Source organism: Chlorocebus sabaeus, chromosome 14 (assembly GCF_047675955.1).
Source record: "Chlorocebus sabaeus isolate Y175 chromosome 14, mChlSab1.0.hap1, whole genome shotgun sequence".
NCBI classification, from domain to species: Eukaryota; Metazoa; Chordata; class Mammalia; order Primates; family Cercopithecidae; genus Chlorocebus; species Chlorocebus sabaeus.
The window spans coordinates 26,588,773-26,612,795 of record NC_132917.1 but is presented as its reverse complement, the minus strand read 5'-3'; the positions used below and the strand labels follow the sequence as shown (position 1 = coordinate 26,612,795).

The 24,023-nt window shown below is 46.4% G+C and overlaps 1 protein-coding gene across 3 annotated transcripts in view; it reads right to left on the bottom strand.

Moving 5' to 3' along the window:
* Positions 1-24,023, bottom strand: part of DPYSL5 (dihydropyrimidinase like 5) — a 102,791-nt gene that overhangs the window by 15,292 nt on the left and 63,476 nt on the right. For all 3 annotated transcript variants that reach the window (XM_007971191.3, XM_007971193.3, XM_007971192.3), the window contains exons 3-7: positions 9,253-9,411; positions 6,873-7,052; positions 6,007-6,075; positions 2,713-2,757; positions 1,264-1,339 (exon numbers count right to left, since the gene is read on the bottom strand). In XM_007971191.3, the coding sequence (XP_007969382.1) occupies positions 1,264-1,339; positions 2,713-2,757; positions 6,007-6,075; positions 6,873-7,052; positions 9,253-9,411 (529 nt within the window). The remainder of the gene's footprint in view (positions 1-1,263; positions 1,340-2,712; positions 2,758-6,006; positions 6,076-6,872; positions 7,053-9,252; positions 9,412-24,023) is intronic.

Sequence of the window (24,023 nt, the reverse complement as noted above, 5' to 3'; positions counted from 1 at the left end):
AAGGTCAGAACTATAACCAGGAAGCCACCAAACCTGAGCGATCGCTGGTGTGTGCCTCTCATTTTACAGGTGAAGGAGCTGAGGTCAGAGACAGGAAGGAACCTGCCCAGGCTCACAGGGTTTTTGAGGGCACAGCTGGGTTCAAGCCCAGAGAGCTTCCCGATTCTCCTGCTGACTTAGGCAAGGAGAACAGAGGGACATGGGCACCGAGGCCCGGTAGCACCAAGCGGCACTTTGAGGAGTCTGGTTTGGCCAGAGCATGGGTGTGTGCAGGGCGCTGTTGGCAGATGGAGCTTGACAGTGGGTGAACAGGCACGCAGGGCTGTGAATGCCACGCTAAGGAGCAGTCTAGACTGTTTTCTGGACAGGCAGGTGCCATGAGCAGCTTCAAGAGAATGGTTGGCGTAGGACAGGGAGGGCTGTAGCAGGGCGAGAGGACAGGGAGAAAGGGGGTGGGAGCAGTCACCAGGCTGGGGCGACAGTCTAGGTGAGACCCTCCAAGGGGCTTCAGTGAGGGGAGAGGCAGGCAGCAGGATCTAGAGGGCAATACAGTTGAAGGCCGGGAGGCCCTTGCTTCTAATCTATTATAGTTGAAGGCCGGGAGGCCCTTGCTGCTCACCTATTATAGCTGAAGGCCGGGATGCCCTTGCTTCTGATCTATATCCCCAGGCCTGTGACTGTGACTTTGTTTCTCCTGCTGCCAGGCCCTCACCGGCACCTGGGGCGGGGCTGGACTCCAAGCATCTGCAAGCCTTTAGGTAATGCCAGGCGATCCACAACAGAAGCCATACAAGTGCCCCTCGGACTCATACACAGGGTTCTGGAGGCTAGAAAGGGAAGCTGGGCCCACACACTGCTCTTTCTTTAGGGACTTCCCAAACAGTCCCTGAAATGCCCACTGAAACTGGTCCAGGATTTTATGTTTGTTGCCAAGGCAACTGCTAGTGAAAGCTATGAGTCCAAAAAGACACTAATTAATGAGTGGGTTTAAAACTTGGAAAATTTTACCAAATCCAGAAGTGACAGACACTCCCGTAAAGCTGTTACGCATACAAATTTGCAGAAGAAAAAGCCACGTTCTAGCAGACTAAAGCCAGGCTAGCACAGGGCGGCTCCGAGGAAGACAGTGGCAGATGAAAGGGAAGGGCTGGCTGAGGTCCTGGGCGCAGGAGCCGGGGCCAGGAGTGAGCACGGCTAATGGGCCCCGTCCGTCTCCAGTCCCTCCACATGACCTGCTCTGTCCAGCCAAGCCTACGGACTCACCTTGCATCTTAGCAGCTGCGATAACGTCACCAGCCGAGATACTGGACACGTTGACCAGGTAGATTGGACAGTGAGTCTAAACACAAGAAACAGTGGGAAGTAGGGAGGGTTGATCCATAAACTTCACGAGCATCAGAACAACCCTAGTGAAGTCAGCCCTGGCCCCCGCGCCTCCCCCTGCGCCACTCAACCCCACCCTCAAGGTGACGGTCCTTAAGCGGGGAATGCAGGGCTGGCAGTCAAGGCGAGGTTGCAGGAACTGCATGATAGGGGGAGGCAGAGAACAGCCTCCAGCGCCACAGCCCACCGGGAAGCCCAGTCTGTGAAGTTGAAGACCGTCAAGTCTGAACCTCTCATTTTCTCCCATCTGACAACCACGACTGTAATTTAAAAGAGGGGAACTCTTTTTCCTATTTTAATTTCCTGTTTATAAACGTGATGGCCTAGAGTTAGTCGTGTATTCTGTATCTAAAATTACGATGCCTGCTGTCTGAAGGCTGCTTATCAGTAGACAGAATGCACCCTGGAGATGAACAAAATACAAGGGGGTTAGGGTTCAGAGTCTAGGCACGAGAAGGCTGATCTTGCGAACGGACACCTGGACTGTAATATTAGTTTAGCTTTTTTTCTACTAAGCTGTGCAACCACGGTCCATGGCTTAACTCATCTGAGCATATGCTTCAGCTGAAAGGCAAGAAACTGCCTTTTTGTTGTTCAGGTCTTTCCTTATTCTGGGGTAAGTTCCATCAGAAAGTAATTGATAAAATAACTATTGTCATGACAATAAAACAACGTCCTTGTCCAGCGGCCAGAGCTCTAATGTGCAATTGGGAAATTCTGTTTCCCCAGAAGTTATTCTGATTCTGTTTGCTTATCACATTAGGAAGATGTAGAGTGTAGGAGCTGGACTGAGTTTACATGTGAGCAATGAACTGAGCTTCAGCAGGCTCGGCGGGGTGGAATGGAAAGCTGTTGGTGAGAAGGGTGAATGCAAGGACAGTGGGCATGACAGCGCTCAGTCAGCAAACAGTTTTGGGGTCCTGTGGGCCAGACATGGTGCTGGCACCCAGAGCAGAATGGGGCTGCACTGTAGAGGTTCTTTTCTTTTCTTTTCTTTTCTTTTTGAGACAGAGTCTTGCTCTGTCACCCAGGATGGATTGCAGTTGGTGCAATCTTGGCTCACTGCAACCTCCGCCTCCTGGGTTCAAGCAATTCTCCTGCCTCAGCCTCCTGAGTAGCTGGGATTACAGGCGCACGCCACCACGCCCAGCTGATTTTTGTATTTTTAGTAGAGATGGGGTTTCACCATGTTGGCCAGGCTGGTCTCAAACTCTTAACTTCAGGTGATCCACCTGCCTTGGCCTCCCAAAGTGCTGGGATTACAGGCGTGAGCCACCATGCCTGGCCGAGGTTGGTTTCTAATCCCAGAGTAGAGATTGGGGGACTTACCCTGTTTGCAATGGTGATAACACGATGAGTGGCTTCAGCTTCCAGCTGTTAGAAACAAAGCACAGGAGGAAACCAAACTTCATCATCTCCTCCAAGCATACCCACACCATACTCTCCCCCTGTGGAGCAATTGCACCCACAGGGGTTGGCTTGGGGCAAAGCCTGGGCAGAGGCACCAACCTCCAACCACCCTGGCTCACAGTGAGGGAGAATTCTAGGTCTTAGAATACCAGGCATGTCCTTGCTGGATGCTACTTGGGGCTTAATTAAAAGACAAGGAAACAACATCTCTCCATAGCCACCTCAGAACTGCAGCAAAGGAGAAATAGTGGCTGATTTGACTCTGGAAATTAGCCTAGATTCGGGTTTCTGTGCATGGTACTATAGGCATTTGAGTTGTATAATTCATATATATATATATATATATATATATATTTTTTTTTTTTTTTTGAGATAGGGTCTCACTCTGTCTCCCAGGCTGCAGTACAGTGGCATGATCACAGCCCACTGCAGCCTTCACCTCGAGGGCTCAAACGATCCTCCCACCTCAGACTCCTGAGTAGCTGGGACTACAGGCATGCACTACCATGCTTGGCTAATTTTTTTTTTTTTTTTTTGAGACGGAGTCTCACTCTGTGGCCCAGGCTGGAGTGCAGTGGTGTGATCTCGGCTCACTGCAAGCTCCACCTCCTGGGTTCACACCATTCTCCTGCCCCAGCCTCCCGAGTAGCTGGGACTACAAGCGCCAGCCACCATGCCTGGCTATTTTTTGTATTTTTAGTAGAGATGAGGTTTCACCATGTTAGCCAGTATGGTCTTGATCTCCTGACCTCGTGATCCGCCTGCCTCGGCCTCCCAAAGTGCTGGGATTACAGGCATGAGCCACCACGCCCGCTTAGCTAATTAAAAAAAAAAATTTTTATAGAGATGGGGAGTCTCCCTCTATTGCCCAGGCTGGTCATAAACTCCTGGACTGAAGCAATCCTCCCGCCACAGCCTCCCAGTGCTGGGATTACAGGTGTGAGCCACTGCAGTCAGCTGAGTTGCGTAATCTTTATGGTGGGGGTGTCTGTGCATCGTAGGATGTTTAGCAGTATCCCTGGCTTCTACTCACTAGATGCCAGTAGCATCCGCCTTGTCCCCCAGGTTGGGACAAGCAAAAATATCTCTAGATATTGCCAAATTTCCCCTGGGGAGCAACATCTCCCCTGGCATAGATCCAGGGCCCCCCACCTTTAACCAATAGATAGTGGCGGTGGTAATTATTGGTATTATGACCATAGCCAAAGCCTTGCTCTTTCCCTTGTATTAAGTAACAAAGTCTAGTGTGCGTGTCCACCCCTTGCTCACTCCTGTTCTCACAGGCACACCCTCTGTGTTTCAGTCGAATCTGGTGTGTTTCTCTACCAATTCAGAAGTGCCAAACAGGACCTATATTCAAGGGCTCTGAAAGACAGGCACAGGTCAGGGCAGTGAGGGGGACTCCTCAGTGGACCCAGTGTGGGCCAACTTGGTTTCCAGGAGTGGCAGTGCCACCACATCCTGTGTCCCGATCCTTGTCCCTCGAGGCCTCCCCCTCAATCCCTCATGGATATCCAACCACCTATCTGCATTTTAGGCTTTGAAGAAATGAGAAGTTTCTCCCCCTCTTCTAAAACAGTAGAGAAGGAGTGAACAGGGTAATAGGGCAGGAAGGTGTTATTCGTCTAATGTGGTCCCTCCAGAGCAGAATTCTCTAGCAGGGGGACTGTAGGGGATTTGTATCAACGCCACGCAAAACTGCACAGGAATAAAGCCAGAGGGCAGGTGGAAAACAGAGCTCTGAATGACCATCCCAGCAGGTAATGAGGGGGAGGAGCACAGACTTGTCTGTGTCTCCTGTTTCTGGTAGAAAGGGTCCAAAGTGGCAGTCCCCAACCATTTTGGTACCAGGGACCGGTTTCGTGGAAGAAAATATTTCCACGGACTGGGACATGGGTGGGCCAGTGGTGGTGGGGAGTGGAGAGGGATGATTTCAGGATGAAACTGTTTCACCTCAGGGCTGGGCACGGTGGCTCATGTCTGTAATCCCAGCACTTTGGGAGGCCGAGGCAGGTGGATCACTCGAGGTCAGGAGTTCAAAACCAGCCTGACCAACATGGTGAAACCCCATCTCTACTAAATATACAAAATTAGCTGGGCGTGGTGATGCATGCCTGTAATTTCAACTACTTAGGAGGCTGAGGCAAGAGAACTGCTTGAACCTGGGAGGCAGAGGTTGCAGTGAGCCGAGATTGCACCATTGCACTCCAGCCTGGGCAACAAGAGTGAGACTCTGTCTCAAAAAACAAAAGAAAGAAGCTGTTCCACCTCAGATCATCAGGCATTAGTTAGATTCTCATAAGGAGGACGCAACCTAGATCCCTCGCAAGTGCAGTTCACAATAGGCTTCACACTTCTGAGAATCTAAGGCCACCACTGATCAGACAGGAGGCGGAGCTCAGGGGGTCTCAGCTTGCCCACTGCTCACCTCCTGCTCTGCGGTCCTGTACCGGTTCATGACCTGGGGCTTGGTGACCCCTGGTCCAAAGTATTCCTCAGATGCTCAAAGGAATGTCATCCCCCAAAGGCAGAGTTTATAGTTTGAAATTTCTTCTAACACCTGAAGGCCTTTTCAGTCTGTCTTTTGTCTCTTGATTCAGTTTTGGGCACAGCAACCCCAGGTGTGCTGACATTGTCTCCCCCAGATCCTTGAAATCAGAATCAAATGGGAATTTCACTCAGGGAGAAAATGATGCAACACATATATATATACACATGTATGTGTGTGTGTGTATGTGTGTGTATATATATGTATGTATATGTGTGTGTGTTTGTGTGTGTGTGTGTGTGTATATGTGTGTATATATATATGTGTGTGTGTGTGTGTATATATATATATAGAGAGAGAGACTCTATCACCTGAGCTGGACTGCAGTGGCATCATCACGGCTCACTGCAGCCTCAACCTCCCGAGCTCAGGTGATCCTCCTGCTTCAGTCTCCCAAGTAGTTAGCTGGGGCTACAGGCACGAACCACTATACCCAGCTAATTTTTTTGTATTTTTATTAGAGATGGGGTTTCATCATGTTGCCCAGGCTGATCTTGAATTCCTGGGCTCAAGCCATCCACCCACCTCAGCCTCCCAAATGTTGGGATTACAGATGTGAGCCCTTGTGCCAGGCTAATTTGTATGTTTGATGTCTCCTCCATCCTAGAAGATTCTGTCAATCTACATGAGAGACGCTGACAAAGGCCACAGGAAGTGTTTCTCACCTCCTCTGGACGGCTGATTTCGATTCCTTCTGGACCTGTGATCCCCAAATCTAGTGCCTCCTTAGCACCCTGGATAACAGCAAGAGAAAGAAAATGGAGAGAATCACAGAGATACTGTGTAAGAAAATACTGAACCCAAGGGACAGTGAAATATGCTAGACACAGCCTGTTTCAATAGGCTTGCTTCTTTTCTCACTTCTGCAATGTTCGTCTTCTAAAGAAGGCAGAGCATGCAGTGGGGCTCTCCTGATTCTCACTTCATAATGACTGAACATATCTTGTTCTCTTAAAAATACAGTTAACTATTATAACTAGCAACAGGCCTGGGACATCAAAGACAAGCACTCTTTACTGATTTCAAACTCAGAAATTCCTTCTCTGGAAATCGAGACAAATCTCTAGCTTCCAGCAACTCCTAGGCTAGCCCTTACCTAGGAGAATGCACCAGAGGCTTATCCTTCCTGGTGCCATGAATTGATCTCTTTAATGTCTCAGATCCTCTGAAGAGGCCAAATGGAAAGCGGATTCTTATTTATTCTGTATATCAAATCTCATTAAAAATATGTCTGAGAGGTGCTCCAAATTCTCTGCTATAATGAAATGTAAATCTCATATCATTAGAATTAAGACATCATCACCTAAGACTTAGAAGCCTTTTTGAACCATAAAAACAGATTTGTTTTTTACAGACAGTAGTAAAGTTTGGGATTTTCTGACCAAGATCTGACAGCTGGGGTGTCCACACCTCACACTTTAACAACTGATTTTGTCTGAATCCTGTGGGATCAGTGACGGGTGGTCAGGAACCCCCTGAGAACTGTCTCCACTGGTGTCCCTCCATCCAGCATTCTTGGCTGCAGACTTGCCTCGGCCACAAGCTCCCCGTTTTCAGCATGGACGCGGGCGATTGCCCCAATGTCCTTGCAAGCGTGCAACACTTGGTACAGCTCGCTGTCTCGAAGCATGTACAGGTCCTTGTAGGTCATGAACATCTGGAATGAGTTGACACCCTTCTCCCTCACCAGTGTCTCCATTTCTGCTTTCACCTGGAGAACAAGTGCAAAGGTAATGCTGCGTGAGGGCAGACACCCAAGAGGCCGACTGGCAGGCACCGGCCCAGCATGGGGGAGATGTGGGGCCTGCCTCAGCTCAGTCTGTCTGTTGACCCCCGCACACCTCTCTATCTCACTTTCCTCCCGCCCCACAGGCTGCTGTGAGGTCACCTGAGCAGATGGATGCAGAAGTACTGTGAAAATTGTCAACATGACACAATTTAGGAGCCACATTGTTACTACCTTATGGGCACGTTTCTCCTATCACTTAGGCCTGTCCCCTATGTCTGTCTCCAAACCAGCCTTAATGGTAAACATAGGAATAATAATTTTAATTTCTGTGGGCTGTTCCCTGGTGTTACAAAGAAGGCACACTAATGCTAAAAATCCAGAGGCCCTGGGAAAACTGAATTTAGGAACCAAGCCAAACGTGAACAAAGTGATGAGAGTTAGGATATTCCTAACAACATTATTTGTACTAGGAAAACCATGGAAGCAACCTTGGCCTGATAACAGGAAAATAAGTTCAGGTTCATCCATTTGGTAGAATATTAGGTGGCCGTTATATTGCTGGTCATGAACTTTGCAGCAAAATAGAAAATGCTCACACCTATGCAAAATAGCTACTCTGTGAAAGCATGGATGAGAAAAGATGGGAAAGAAAGAAGTTTAACAACAGGGATTGTGCTGGGGGTTATTGGATTATGTGCTTCCTTTCTTTTCTATTTTTAACATCTATAATTATAAACATTTATTATAAAACAGAATTTTAAATTCCTGATGCATGGAAGTCACCATAAGCTCTTGGAAATTAGGGAGGGTTGGCCTGGCTTCTGTGCTGCGGGGAACCTGAGCAGACCCTCTATTCCAGGCCAGCTCCAGGGGAGGTAGAGTAGTGGCTTGGAGGTAGAGGCCCCTCACCCAGGAGGGTGTCCAAAAAGAAGACCCCTGTTTGAGATAAGGAATGGCTGACATCCAGCGTGATCTGCACCTCTGGCCCAGAACCAAGAGGAGGTCTCCTATAAGTGCCAGGTCAGAAATAATGAAGAAACTGGGTGAGCCCCCAACTCAAGGCTAAGACCCGAGGGCAGGAATATACTGAGGCTTTAGATTATCATCTCAGAAGGGTGTTAGGCCCTTTATACCAGGGCCTACACCTGAAGAACTTTGTAAAACCTCCTCTTTTTTTTTTTTTATGATTAAGAACAGAGTTTATTCGAGCTGAAAGCTTGAGGATGGCCACCTGGGAGCACAGATTCAAGCTGCCCTGAATATACACTCTGATTAGCAGCAGTTACAAGTGGGGTTTTAACGGAAAATGAAGAGGCAGTTCCTAAGTTGGTAAAACTAATAATGCTCATTATTTTTATGATTCCGGGGCACCCACCAAAGTACTGGTACATGGGGCTTAATAAATAATTGATGAAAGAATGACTATCCAGACTGCTACCCTGGACAAATAAGCAGAAAAACCCCAGAAACAAAGCCAAATCCAAATGCCTGTAGATAAGGAAGAGCAAGAAAGTGGGAACCCGGGGAGAGGACACTGGACTCTGACACTGGGGCCTGGGCAGGGGGAGGACAGGAAAGCCAGAGGCCAGGAGCACAGACACAAAGGAGGCACAGAGGCTGAAGTGAAAAAGGTTCAGGGGGTGCCAGCCTCAGTCACAGACCAGGACAGCCTCAATGCTTCTCGGAAAAGGAGCTGGGCTCCCAGTAAGATAAGAGCGTACCACTGTCCATTCATTCCAGGCAGTGCTGAGGCAGGACGGGAGCCTCAGTTCGGAGACCTCAGCGCAGTGCAGTACACACGGGATATGGCATATGACCCTCTGCACCTGAGCCCTGCTCAGGCCACTGCTCAGCAGCATCGCCCATGACCTGTCGGTGGCGCCCCACGTACACACGAGACAATAGGAGCCTCATGGTCAGAGCAAGGAAACTGCGCCCCCAAGGCCTGGGCTCCGGCCTTGGCCTCTCTGTGCCTGCCGGAAAACGGCTCATTAAGTTAAGCAGGACAGGCCCACCCGCTCGCCTTATGGAATCCCAAGTGTGTTTTCTTTTGGCATTGTGGGGAGCTAGGATGGTAGTGGGAGGGGTGCCCCCACATAAACAGGAGGCACTGCATCCCAACCTGCCCCGCTGCCTACAAGACCACTCGTGCTTTCTTCTGGGATCCCACCAGCACTGTTACCTTGGGTGCCCACCAGGTGATCCCCACGTGGAGGGCGTAGTCACAGCAGACCTTGGGGTCGGCCAGACCCCGGCACTTCTCATAAGCGTCCACGAGGGAGGTCTCCTTGTCAGGCAGGACGTGGCCAATGATCATGGTGGTGCCTCCAACGAGCGCTGCCTAGGAAGACGGGAAAAGGCAGTCTCGTCACAGCCCTGCTTGCCCCTAAGTCCATGATGTGGTGAGACATGGTCCTCACAGTCCATTCAAAGACAGGCCCTGCCTCACAAGAGGCTGTGAGGACCACAGGCAGCGAGGTTGGGGAAACTGTAAAGAGCTGTGTGGAGGCGCAGGAGCCAGCGTGACCTTCATCATGACCATGGGTCCCCAAACCTGCTTCTTCCTCAGCCAGGGTTTCAGCTTGGCACGCTGGAAAAACCCACGCCGTGAGTCACCAGGCCTAAGGCCTATCTTCCCAATGAGAGATTCTCTCCCTAAATGATTTTTAGCCAATTGACTCTATAGATGTCATGATCAAATGTCTGTATGTAATATATAACATAATATAGTGCCGTATCATATAATAACGTAATATTGATGCCATAATCAAATGCCTGTTTACATCATTTACTTGGTTACACACGTATACTTGAACCATGATATAGAAAGTGCTAATTTGGATATACTGTTTTGTTTTATTCTCTCAAATTTCATGAAGCAAGTTTGTTCAAACATTTTGCGTGCATCTTCAACATCAGGGTCTTTGTCTTCAGTTTTTCTAAGCACAGGGGCTTCATTTTCATCTATCTTGTTTGAGACCGGCAGTTTTTAGATGCATGTGTGATTTATCAGTGAAAACTGATCCTATTCACAACTCCACAAGATACCACTTTAAAAAGAAATTGTTAAAAAGCCTCACTCACAATCATAGAGTGAACCCCCAGGAAAAATGACTAAATCTGTATTAGAGATTCCACCCTCTCAACTTTTTAAAAGTGAATTTTATCAGGGGGACTTCTGTGAACTGCCAAAACTAGCATTGATCAAAAGCTATTTCAGGCTAATGTGTTGTTCCCAAACAAAACTTAAAATAAAATTAAAATACGTGAGAGTGGGCGCGGTGGTTCACACCTGTAATCCTGGCACTTTGGGAGGCTGAGGCGGATGAATCACCTGAGGTCAAGAGTTCAAGATGAGCCTGGCCAATGTGGTGAAACTCCGTCTCTACAAAAATACAAAAATTAGCCAGGTGTGATGGTGGGTGCCTGTAATCACAGCTACTTGGGAGGCTGAGGCAGGAGAATTGCTTGAACTTGGGAGGCAGAGGTTGCAGTGAGCCAAGATCGCCTCATTGCACTCCAGCCTGGGTGACAAGGGTGAAACTCTGTCTCAAATAAATAAATAAATAAATAAATAAATAAATAAATAAATAATTGAGAGAGAGCCCCATCACATGACCGTCTTTGTGAGGCTCTAACACAAAGTAACACACAGTGACTCAAAATGGTTTGAGTCCTTATAGTGCTTCACAGCTCCAAGTTCAAGTCCCTGCTCTGTTCCCTTGTGGTTGGAATAACCCCAGCCAAGTTACTTAACTTCTCTGGATGCAGAGTCTTTACCTACACAAAGGGTGGCTTCCTTGTTGGGCAGTTGTGAAGGTTAAGTAAAACATCACTATGGAACAGAGGTGGTAAAATGTCCTAACATGTGAGTTTAGTTACTCAGAACTTCGGTTTTTGTTTTTGTTTGAGACTGGGTCTCATTCTGTTGCCCAGGCTGGAGTATAGTGGTGCAATCATAGCACACTGCAGCCTCAAACTCCTGGGCTCAAGCGATCCTCCCGCCTTGGCCTCCTGAGTAGCCAGCATCGCAGTTGTGTGCCACCTTGTCCGGCTAATTAAAAAAAAAAAATGTGTATATATATTCTTTGTAGAAACAGGGTTTCTCTAAGTTGCCCAGGCTGGTCTTGGAACTCCTTGCCTCAAGTGATCCTCCCACCTTGGCCTCGCAAAGTGCTGGGACTGCAGGCATGAGCCCCTGCACCCAGTCAGAATTTAGGTGTTTATCTCTGTTTTCTGTAGGGGAGAAAAAGAGCTCCATGAAATTGTCTTAATGGTTTCATGCTTCTCTATTCAGTTAAATCCTTGATCACAAATCAAAAATATTGCTGGGGGATAAGGTACTGAAAAAAATTAGCTCAGCAGCCCAACAGCAATTAAAATTAAAACTCTCACAACCTTGATGTTCCATGACGCAGGCTGGGCCAGTGAGAAAGTTCCCAGTTGTCCTGGGGAACTCGGTGGTTTGACTTCTTGCATAGCTTAAAGCAACCAACAGAGGGTGGTAGTTCTGTGGTACCTGCAAGAGCTGTGATGGGGGCAGCAGAGGAACTGGGAGAAAGAGGAGAGCAGTGCAGATTGTAGCTTTACTAGCAGGCTTCTATTTCTGATTTTGCTGGATCGTGCCAGGCTGATTCATCTTCACAGCAGGTGGTTGTACTCTATTTTGTCCTGAAATGCGTCTCTTGCTTTTACACATGCACATGGGGGTGTATATTGGGGTTTTACACACTAACTTGTTTCATTTTTTTGTGGCTCTAGATTGCGTTCCTTTGCAGCCCCCCAGTACCTCTGCAGGCTTGGATAGGAGAAGAGGAACCTGGAAACGGCACAGTGAGATGAAAGAGCCAGGACCAGTCCTCATAATGAAGGTCCCAGGGCAAGAGGAGAAAAGGAGGATCATGTGCTGATTCTCTAAACACTCGAAAGCTAGATCAAGCTAAAAAACCATTACATAGAATATACTCTATTCTCCTACTCTGTCAAATATATCTTCATAAAGGCCAAAAGGGCCAGGACCTTAGAATCCTCAAGGTCCTTAAAATTCTGAACTATACTTCAGGGATAGTTGGCCTCAGCCTCTGTGCCTGCCCCCAGCCCACACTCCCCTATCCTGAATTGATCCTGCAGCCTGCAGACCTAAGCTCTGTCAAACTCCTGCAAAATGCTGTCCTTGGGCCCAGTATGCACACATTGGTGGTCTGTCCCCCAGGAGGAGACATTCGGGTTTTCGTAGGCTCTGGAATGCTCAGGGCTGTTTCTCAGGGAATTCCAGGGACCCAGAGTATAGTTTAGGAATGGGTGAGTGGGGTCTGGGTAGACACAATCCCCAGACCTATGGGGTAGGAGTACAAGTTGTTGGAGGGCCCAAGCAGGACCCTGAAGTCCAGAGCCCTGGGAAGAGGCTCCTTTTGCCTGGGTCTAAGGACAGGAACTGAAAAGAGTTTGGGAAGGAGTTGGAAGCATAGGAGGTAGTCTTGACTTTCTCACATATTGGTTGTAATCTAGGAGCAGCCATGTGCCCCCTGATATGCACCTTACTTCTCAGGGGTCCCAGAGGGTCAGGTGGCAATAGATGTGAGAGCATCTACACGCTGGGAGAGGCATGCATATAAGTGCCTGGAATAATTATTACCGTTGCTACCCCAGGCCTCGAAACAAGAGTTTCATTGGATCAGCAAACTCTCCCCCAGCTGCAGGCTCGCAAGCCCACACCACACACTGATGTTCAAGCACTTGTTTCCTCTTAGGCAAGACATACATAGAGTTGGCTTTTTGAATATGTACCATTCCGACCCAAGGATGAATGCTGACAAGCTCTGTTTTCACAGGAAAGTGATATCACAGATGTGACAGAACTTTTTAGTGTCATCCCCCACAAAACAGCCTTGTAGAAATCGGCAGCAGTGCCCAGCTCAGTCCTGTTCCCGAGGCTTTCAAAAGGATGATGTTTAAGAACATGTGATTATTGAATGCTCATGACTGTTTTTATGCAAAAAATGGTGTTGGTTAAGTACGTTTCAGAAGATCTTTAATGGAAGTCAATAAAAATGATGTTCACGAAGGCTGTCATAACATGGAAAAAGTTTTATACTATAATGAGTGAAAAAGGCTTGATTCAAAATGCTTGGAACCATGTTCAAACACACATACTCCCCACGCAAGGAATAAAAATGCAAGGAAATAGACCAAAATATTAACAATGGTTTGTTTGTTTGTTTGAGACAGAGTCTTGCTCTGTGGCCCAGGCTGGAGTGCAGTGGTGCAGTCTCAGTTCACTGCAACTTCTGCCTCCCGAGTTCAAGCGATTCTCCTGCCTCAGCCTCCTGAGTAGCTATTACAGGCACCTGCCATAATGCCCGGCTAATTTTGTATTTTTAGTAGAGATGGTGTTTCACCATGTTAGCCAGACTGGTCTTGAGCTCTTGACCTCAAGTGATCTGCCTGCCTTGGTCTCCCCAAACGCTGCGGTTATGGATATGAGCCACCACGCCTAGCCAACAATGGTTATTTTTGAGTGATGAGATTCTGAGGAATTTATTTTTTTCAACTTTTCCAAAATTTAACAGAATATAAGTTTTATAATGTACACTTAAAAATAAATTTGGAGGAAGTTAAAACTGCAGTATTTAAAATTTTAGTTAGCCATTCTTAATGTGTTTAAAATATTTTAAAGTTATGAAATATTTCAGAGTAAAAATATAGAAAATAATAAAACATATACCCATATATCCACTACTCAAAATTAACAGATGTTAACATTTTTGCCATGTTTACCTCAGATGCTCTTTTTAAAGAAAATGAAATATTTCTGATACAGCTAAAGCCCTCCATCCTATTCTCATCCCTCTCTTCCCTGAAGATGGCATACATTCCTCCCATCTATGTTTTTATGCTTTTACTACATCAACACATAACATTTACAAATTTATACAAAATGTAGACAATAAAAAATTATACAAATAGTATCTATCATACTGTCTATATTCTTTTGCAACTTGCTTTCATGTACTCAATATTATCTTTAAGATTTATTTATGTAGATTTATTTCATTCCTTTTAATTGATTTATTATATAAACATGCCTCCATGTATGAATGCATTTCCAAGTTCATGGACATTTACAACTTCACACAGTGCTTGAGCATTCTTGCACGCATGTGAGCAGAGACCACATTGCAGGTGGACACTGCCAGGAAGCAGAATTGCAGCTTTGTAGAACATCCTCATCTCCAACTACTCCAGACCTGATCATGGAACAGCTGATTGCACAACAGCCTCCTTGAGCCTGGTGGCTGACCAAAAGTGCCCATTTATCAACCCAAGCCCTTATTTTAAAAAATATAAACGTTTAAAAAATATCTGTCCAGCCGAGCATTTCCCATTATGTAGGTGGAAATTTGTTTTTATCCTGACATCTCTCACTATTAAATTAACAGAGACATTAGGGTCATTTGTGTAACCAACAGACACTGCACCATTATATATATTTGGAAGAACACAAAACATCACTTTACTATTTCAAAGGGTCACTATTATTTTGTTTTTGACATTTATAACATACTGTTGGGTAAAGTTGGATTTATTTGATGCTCATCTGTTCCCTAAGAAAACCCAATATATTTAATGGTAATCCATTTTATGACACAGTTTCCAGGCATACACTTGACAAGGCGCAGGAACCTGTACTAGAACTCAACCTAAACCTTTTATAAACGCCATCTTTATACTTCAGAAGTTCATCAGACCACCGCGGGGCACATGAGGGGTCTCCATATTGACTAGGGAACTGCTCAGCAAGTTGGAAAGACATTTCAGATACTTGTGGCCCTTCAGATAAGATTCATTTGTTGACATCACAGCGTTGGAGAGAACAATGTGTTGGTCACTTCCAGCTTTATCAGGAGAAAGACGTTTGAAGAGCCACTCTCTCACCATCTTCTACAGGACTGCCCTGCCGCTCCAATGTGTTTTGCTGAATTTCCTGCAGCAATTGCTTCCCAGCAACCCTGCCGACAAGATTTGGTCCTCTTGCTTCAAGGCCAAGAACCAGTTGGTCAAGTTACAAGCTTTGTGCTCTGCTATTGAGAAGGCACTTGGGTTACAGCCAATTCATGGAGTTTTTCATTGAGGAAAGGGGAGAGACTTCCTAGAGCATATCTTCATATGAAAATATGCATGGAAAAAGGGTGTATGTTTGAGGAGGCGACTGGAATCAGAAAAGCAGGATCTGCTACTATTGGGATGTATATAGATTAAGACCAACTCAATCTTTATAGAGGGAACAACACTGCACTGAGAATCAAATGACGAGTGGATGTGCTCTGTAAACTGGTAAGCGCAATGCAAACATGTCTGCAGCTCTTAATGCTGCTGGAAAAGCTATCATTTGTTCAGATGGATCTGCCTCTCTTGGAATTGCTGAACCACTTCCTTTTCTTTTCACATTAAAATTATCTTCCATCTTTTATTCACATCCTCCCGAAGTACAAGAGAAACAAAAAAATAACCAGCTCAATAGTTTCTATATTGCTCATGGTAACTTCCTTCACCTTCAGCATTCTCTTGGCTACTTATTGGCCATCTGGAAAGCAAGCTTTGAACATCACCATGGGATGTGAGCAAACCCCATAACGGGTCCAAGCATTTCATCAAGTGAGATGATGCATGTATGGTACCTGGAACCATGCCTGGCATGCAGGAAACACCTTTCCCATTCTGAATCACAAGCCCACTATCCAGGCCCAGCTCCATGGGCCTGTCGCCCGTGCAGCTGCACAAGGCCCTACATTTAGAAGGGCTCTGCGCTTGCTTTTTTTTTTTTTTTTTTTTTTTTTTTTTTTTTTTTTTTTTTTTTTTTTTTGAGACAGACTCTCATTCTGTCTCCCAGGCTGCTGGAGTGCAGTGGTGTGATCTTGGCTACTGAAACCTCTGCCTCTCGGGTTCAAGCGATTCTCGTGCCCCAGCCTCCCCAATAGCTGGAACTACAGGTGTATGCCACCATTCCTGGCTAATTTTTTGTATCTGTAGTAAAGACGGGATTTCACCATGTTGGCCAGGCTGGTCTCGAACTCCGGATCTCAGGTGATCTGCCTGCCTCAGCCTCTCAAAGTGCTGGGATTACAGGCGTGAGCCACTGAGCCCGGCCATTCTGTGCTTGTTTTAATGTTCTGCTGTCACCATCTGGAAATTCTTAACAATTTTTAAACAAGGAGTCTCATATTTTCCTTTTGCATTGGGCCCCGCAAATTATGTGGCCAGTCCAGCCATCAGCTTATCACCTATGCTGGCCTGATGTCGGGGAATCAGGCTCTTAATGGCCTTACACTGGGCTTCATTGTCAACTCAGCTAATTCACATGGGTTGGGGGTTGCTGAGGACACTTGACCACTTGACCATTTCTCGATGATCCCCTTCCAGGCAGCTTGCATGCTGACCACCACTCCATCCTCTTTGTGCCACCCCCAACCCCACACCCAACCCCAGCACCTTCTGTCAGATACTCCTTAAGAAAACAGCCTCATCCAGGGCATCCGAGAGATGCATAATTTGTTCTCTGAGGCCCCACTCTCTGTCCCTTTGGCTACATACAGCCCTCAGGCCTTATCTTGACTGATAATTTGCAGCCTGTTGAGCTCATCCTGAAGCTGACAGGTTTTCCCTAAATTGCACATTTGTAATTGATTGCACTCCTAAACTTCCTTTTACATTCCACTCCTACCTTCTGGGTCTATAGCCTTTACCACATCATCCAGGGCATGGTCCCACTTTCTGACCTTACTTTGCTGTCACTCTAAATGTTATTGTATCCAAAACTCACACTTCGTTCTTTCAATTTTCTACAGAGGAAACAGGCAACATTCGATCCACAATATATTTTGAAAAACAAAAATTCTCATACCGAATCTGCCTGCCACTTAAAGCACATTAATACTATAGTATCCTGACAAGAATCAGACATTCAGGCAGGCAGATCTAGGTTTAAATTCCAGCTCCATCACTTATTAGTTGTAAGATCTTCAGCAAGCTACTTAATCTCCTTGAGCTCCATTTCTCCCTTTGTAAAACAGAGATAGTAATACTTCTCTCATGGAGTTACTATGAGAATTAAATGACATACAGCATATAAGGCACCTAACCCAGTGCCTGCACATAGCAGGAGCCCAGTAAATATTCCTGAGGAACAGGAAGCATAATTTGTGGGTAGCACTAATACGTACACTGGGTGCCCTCTATTATGTGTATCAGACGCTCCAGAAGAAGAAATGTAAGCATCTTAAGGAGCTTAGAGTCCGACTGGCAAACAGGAAAGGAGAAAAGTTCAGTTTTAATAGGAATGACTTCAAAATACTATGAGTCTACAAGGCAGCAAGAGATAGTATTCCTCGATGATGATGGAGAGCAGCAAGTGCAAAAGCAGCCCAGTGGAAGGAAAGGTCATGTTATGACAGGAAGGCTGTGAGCAGTGGGTAGGCATGATTTGACCAGGACCAGGCCAGGATGCTCCGGGGTAGCAAATGGCATAGCAAAGTCAGAGGCACAGCAGGAAGACAGAGAACAGGCTGAGGTTCCGGCTGAGGCAGGTCTGATTAGGACCAAACTGGGGACTTTGATTAAACTGATTCCATCGCATTGGCAAAGTTTGTCACCTTGTGTGACAAGTGGAGGTGGTGGTAGCGAGGGAGTTTAGGGAGTGTGGGGTTTAGGAGCACATTTACAGAGAGGAGTCGGGCCACACTGCCATCCCTGGACATGTCTGGCCCAGGACGGGAGGTTGTCGGGGGAGCTGGGATGCACTTGATCTCTGCTGTAAGCCACGTGCAGCCACAAGCAGGCTCTGGGCAGAGGAAGAGTATGAACATCAGACTTCGCAACATTACTCTGGCTGTAGTGTGCAAGCTCAAGGGCAGTGTTGGGATGATGGACCTGACTGGAGGCTGGGTTGGAAGAGACATATGTGATTCATGTTTCTTGGAAGAAGCAGCAAGCTTTGATGACAGATGAGGAGGTGAAAATAAATAACGGGGGAGGTTTTATGCTTGGGTGGCTGAAAAAAATGGCATCAGGAGAGGGAAAATCAAATTTAGGGGGAAGGGAATTTTTAGACACATGGAGATAGAGCTGATTAAGAGACAGTCAAGTGTTGATAAAAATTGCTAATAATTAATATCATGAAGCACTTCCTGTGCCAGTTTAATTCTCCCCCAAATGGCCCCAATGAGGGGCCATTATTATCCTCATTGTTCAGATGAGGAAACTGAGGGCTGATATTCTCATCTATTAGGCTAGAGGGACCTTCCTCCCATTCATTCAGGAGAGGGGTGGCTAAAGATGGAGGTGATCAGAGGAGACTGGGAGGAGAGTGGAGGAAGTGTAGGCCCTTGGTCCCAGACTTCTTAGTAGAACAGGAAATAAAGCCAAAATCCCAGATGGAAGGTTTTGGGGGAAATCATGAGTGTTTGTCTGAGCCAAGGTGAGGCTTAGGAAAACCATTTGGAAAATGCACTGCAGAGTCAACCAGACAGGCAGTGACGGGGCTTGGCTGAAGTTTCCATGCCGTTGTAATGGACCCACTCTGAACCAGGAGCTGGGGCAGAGAAAGCACTCTGGAAGAGCTGAGGGGCTGGGAGCCCAGGGGTTAGGGATGGTCGACAAAGGGGTCCAGGCAGAAGTCCAGCACAGTCACAAAATGGGAAGGGGTCCCAGGGCATGCTGAGTTTGGTTTGGGGCTCAGAGTGACATTTGCATCATTCAGTTGGTTAGAAATGCAGTTCAATTCTCCGATGGTGCATGGAGGCAGGGGCAATGGTGGGAGAAGCCTGAACACTAGAGCCTGACAGACTTGGATTTGGGTTCTGGCTGTATCCCTTAGGAGTCCCTGGTCTTTAGCAAGTAGGCCTGGCTTGGGTGGATGGGTTACCTGCAGGAGGTATCCCTGGAAGAGGAGTGGGGTTGTATGGAGGACAAGGAGCGTGTTAGGTTGGGCTTTTGGGGCATCCAATGCACAATGTCTAGTAGGGAGGTGCACAGAGGTGGCTGGTGGCTGGGCTGCAGGTCTAAATGGGAGTCGTCAGTAACAGATTATGTAGGTAGAGAGGATGGGTAAGAGGAAGAGACACTCTGGAATAGGACCCTGAGAGGCCACAGCATAGGAGAGCATCAAGATGAAGACAAGACCAGGAAGGAGACTGGGAAGGAATTGCAAAGAAGTAGGAGGAAGCCCAGGGGGTATGGGGTTATGGAAGCCAAGCAAAGCCTCTTACCAAGGCACAGAAACTCCCTAGGGTTCACTGGCTTCAAGAAGAGGTGAGCTCCCCTTAGTGGTTAAGATGCAGGCCCTCCCTGGGAGTCCTGAAGTCCTGCTCCCCATAGGTGAGTAGCCTAGGGACTTTTCTTGTCCCAGAGACGAAGAACACATCTATTCAGGAAGCCCTGATTTCAGCCTGCCCTGGCTCCTGCTCAACAGGTGGATAGATCCCAGGCACATCCCACGCTGCTGCCAGCAACCACTGCTGAGAAGTGAGAGAAAGGTCTGTGATTCTGTGTGAAATCCCTGCTTCCCCTCCTCCCTTCAGCCCCATCAATAAAGAACAGGCCTGATTGGTAAGCTGTAGGGAGCAGCCGGGTCATGCACGGGTCAGGAGGCTGTGCAAAAGCCCCTGCCCCTCCTTCCCTTCTGTCACAAATTCCTAAGTACAAAGGGGAGCTGGCTCCAGGGCTGCCCCAGCAACGCCTGGGAAGACCAGAGGACCCCCCAGGGAAAGACGATTCCGAGGTCTGCGATTCTCACCCCTGGAGGGCTTCAAAGCAGCAAGGGGGTGCTCCCTCACAGAAGGCTCTCGGATGAAACTAGACCCAGAGAGAATCTACTGCAAGGGTGCAGACCAGCCCAAAGACCTGGCCCCTTTCTGCCTCCTGCATCAGCACAATGAGGTACTCTCCCATCTGATCTTCACAGCCATGTGAAACAGACATGGTCATCTTCTCAGGTTTTGAGAGACCAGCCAAGGTTGCGATCCAGGTATTTTTACTCCAAATCCCACATTCTTCTGTAATACTGAAAACTGGTCTGAGGTTGCTGCTAAAATAGTAACTCGGCACAGAACCTCCCAGCCTGGGCGATCCCACTCCAGCTTCAGGGTCTCCCAGAGGGTGTACTTAAAATAGAACACTGATAAGTTAGTATATCTATCAGCTCTAACACTTTTTTTCTTACATTTTGGAACTAGAAATACATGAACACCCACTGGTGGGAGAAATGTAGAAGCATGCATGGTTTTTATGGTGAGACGTGAGGCACATTTCCATGCTGAAGACATTTCCTTTGAGCCCTGGAATGAATTGGGCGAATTCCCAGACATGGCAGATCAGCGAGTCCCAGGGATACAGAAGCAGCTTGCTAGCAAAAGTGATATCACTCTCACTGAAGTCATCAGGCCACTGTGGCATTAGCTCCTGGGTTTAACACACTTTCAGGAAAGAAATTAATATTTACTGACAGCCTACTATGTGCAATGTTCTTAATACTTATTATTTTATTTGATTCTCAAAATGACTCTGTAATGGAAAGCAGGAACTCAAACAGGTATTTGTACACCCATGTTCATAGCATTCACAGCAGCCAAAAGGTGGTAGCAACCTAGGTATCCATAGACAGATGAATGGAGAAGCAAAATGTGGTATCTATGTACAATGGAGTATTATTCAGCCTTAAAAAGGAAGGACATTCGGACACCCGCTGCAACATGGATGAGTCTTGAGGACCTTATGCTAAGTGAAATAAGCCAGTCACAAAACAACAAATACAGTATGATTCCATTTATGTGAGGGACCTGGAGTAGTCAAAATCAGAGAAAGAAAATAAGATGGTGTTGCCAGGGACTAGGGGAAGGAGGAATGGGGAATCAATGTTTAATGGGAGCTTCTTATTTGTTCAGCCTCATCAATAGAGAGCCAGTGGGGAAGATGAAAATGTTTTGGAGGTGGACAGTGATGATGGTTGCACAACAATGCGAATGTGCTTCATGCCACAGAACTTACACTTAAAAACAGTCAAACGGTAAATTTTATGTTGCATGTAGTTTACCACAATAAATACTTTTTAAAAATGCCTCTGTAGGGTAGGGATTACTCTTCTCATTCCACAGATAAAAAAAACCGGGGCCTGAGAAAATCACACAGCCAGACTCTAGAGCCCACTGGTTTCCTTTACGCAAGGCTAGAGTAGCCCTGGCCTGACGCAGGGGCTCCCCAGCTCCAAGATTCCTCAAAGAATGGAGAAAAACCCAAGTGAAATCGGACCTAACTGCAGCTTAGAAACAGAGGGGTAGGTGTAGCTTGGGCTTGAATTACAGGGCGAAAACTGAGAATTGTGCCAACATTTAAAATGATGAAATGAGGAGCTCCAGGCTTCTCTCTAATCCAGAATGATTATCTTCAGTGCCGAGCATCCAATTTAAATTCATTGTGTTTAATACAAAGCCACAGTACGGAGCCGGCTGGCTCCCGACATGCGGTTTCCATGGAGACTGGAGAGGCTCCTCAGAGTTGCTGTGTGGTACAGGGAATGTGGCTGCCAGCTTCCGGAGAGCCGCTCTGAAACAGAGCCACAGTGAGAGGCCCTTTGTCACCCACATCCTTAGCAAAGCCCCTTCTAACCCCAAAAAGGGACGTTTACAGGCCAGCAGGCCATGATGATGTTTATTAAACATCCAGGCTACCCCAGATGCCAGAGAGCAATAAGACACATGTAACTCTGCTTTCTCCATCCCTCAGCTGCCTCAACGTGGCAAGACCCTCATTTTAGTCCCAAAGCTATGGGGGGGACAGTGCCACAGAGCTGCCGAGAGGCCGCCCTGGAAACACGGTTTCCAGGAATGGGGGCTGTGAGTCAATGGGTGGCAGACAGGCCTGCCCTGCCCTTATTAGCTGGGCAAGTTATTTCACCTCTCTGGGACCCTGCTTTCCATCTGCAAAGGAAGGATAAGATCTGGCTGAGGGGGATTCAAAGATCAAAATAAGTGATGAATGGGTGTAGAAGTGCTCTGATGGGTGGGCCTGAGGTCCAGGCCTGACAGCTCAGGTACATCCCGATTGCAGAGGGGTTGGGCGATGGACGCCAAACCTCAGGTCCTGTGACAGCCATGTGCTGCCATGTACCAGCTCAGGGTCTGAGGTCCCAGATCCCCTCAGGGGCTGAACACACCCCATTTTGAGGACTGTATTTTCCGCCTGGTGGGAAAAATATACTCTTTGATGGCCACTAAGTCTAGGGCTTCTAGATTGGGAGCCAAAGTGCTCTCCTAAACCTAGGTCCTGGAGTGTGTTTTGCTTGGCAGTGTGAGAATCAAGGCAATAAACCAGAAAAGAGAAGTTCCAGCCCAGGCCTGAAGGTAACAAAGGATACTGTAAAGAATGGAAAACTGACTGAGGGAAAGGGGGGCGGGGCGGTGGCTTAGTGGTTAGATTCAGTCCAGGAAAAGTTTAATCCCAATCTAGTCCTTTCAGGAGCCCCCAGCCTACCCCTCTTCTCCACCAATTCTAAATCTGAGGCAAGAGGAAGCATGAGTTCTTCCCCATGATGTCATTGTAATTTACTTTAAATTAGACATGGGTGATATGAAGACAATACATTAACATCAATATTTATAATCATGTCATAGATTTTTCCCTCCAAATAACTTGAGAAAATTTTAAAGAAAATTCCTAACTGTTAGCCAACAGAAAGGGGCCATGTTAAGGACTGAGAATGTTTATCAAGTGCTTGGTTAATGCATTCATTTCTCTATGTTTTTGATTTGCAGCCTGCCCTAAACTATTGGCTTCCAAGGACATAAAATAGCCATACAACTTTGAAAAAGAACAGAGTTGGAACACCTACACTGCCTGATTTCAAGACTTACTGTAAAGTTACAATAATTAAGAGACTGTGGTATTGGTGTAAAAATAGACAAACAGATCAAAAGAAGAGAAGAGTCTAAAAATAGGCTGGCACATGTATGGTCAATTGATTTTTGACAAGGGATAATCTTTTCAACAAATGGCTCTGGAACAAGTAGACAGCCATTTGAAAAAAAAAAAAAAAGTAGATGCTTATCACATACCGTATATAAAAACTAACTTAAAATAGATCATAGACTGAACTGTAAAAGCTAAAATTACAAACTTCTAAAAGAAAACATAGGAGAAAATCTTAGAGACTTTGGATTCTGCAAAAATTTATTGATTACACCACGAAAAGCATAAAGTAGAAAGAAAAAATCGATAAATTGGACTTCAGAATTAAAAACTACTGCTCTTCAAAAAACACTTAAGAAAATGAAAAAGTAAGTAACAGACAGGGAGAAAAATTTGCAAAACATATATCTAATAAATGGCCTGTAATTAGACTATAAACAACTCTTGGGCTGGGTGTGGTGGCTTATGCCTGTAATCCCAGCACTTTGGGAGGCTGAAGCCAGCACATCACCTTAGTTCAAGACCAGCCTGGCTAACAAGGTGAAACCCCGTCTCTACTAAAAAACAAATAACAAAAAACAAACAAACAAAAAAACCCCATCTCAAAAAAAAAAAAAAAAAAAGAAGAAAGAAAAAAGAAAACAACTCTTATATTCAGATATTTAAAAGTCAACAACTTATTAAAAGATGGGTAAAAGGTATGAGCAGACACTTCACCAATAACATATAGAAGGTATATAGGCACATGTAAAGACATTCAACACTGGTCACGAAGGAAATGCACATTGTAACCATACTGAGATACCACTACACACCTATTAGAATGGCTAAAATTAAAAAGACTGACCACAACAAGTGGTGGGAATGATATGGAGTGACTACTGATGGGAAATTGTTGCAACCACTTTGAAAACCAGGTGGCAATTTCTTAAAAAGCTAAACGTAGACCTACCATATGACAAACAAATTCCACTTCTGGGTAATTACCCAAGAGAA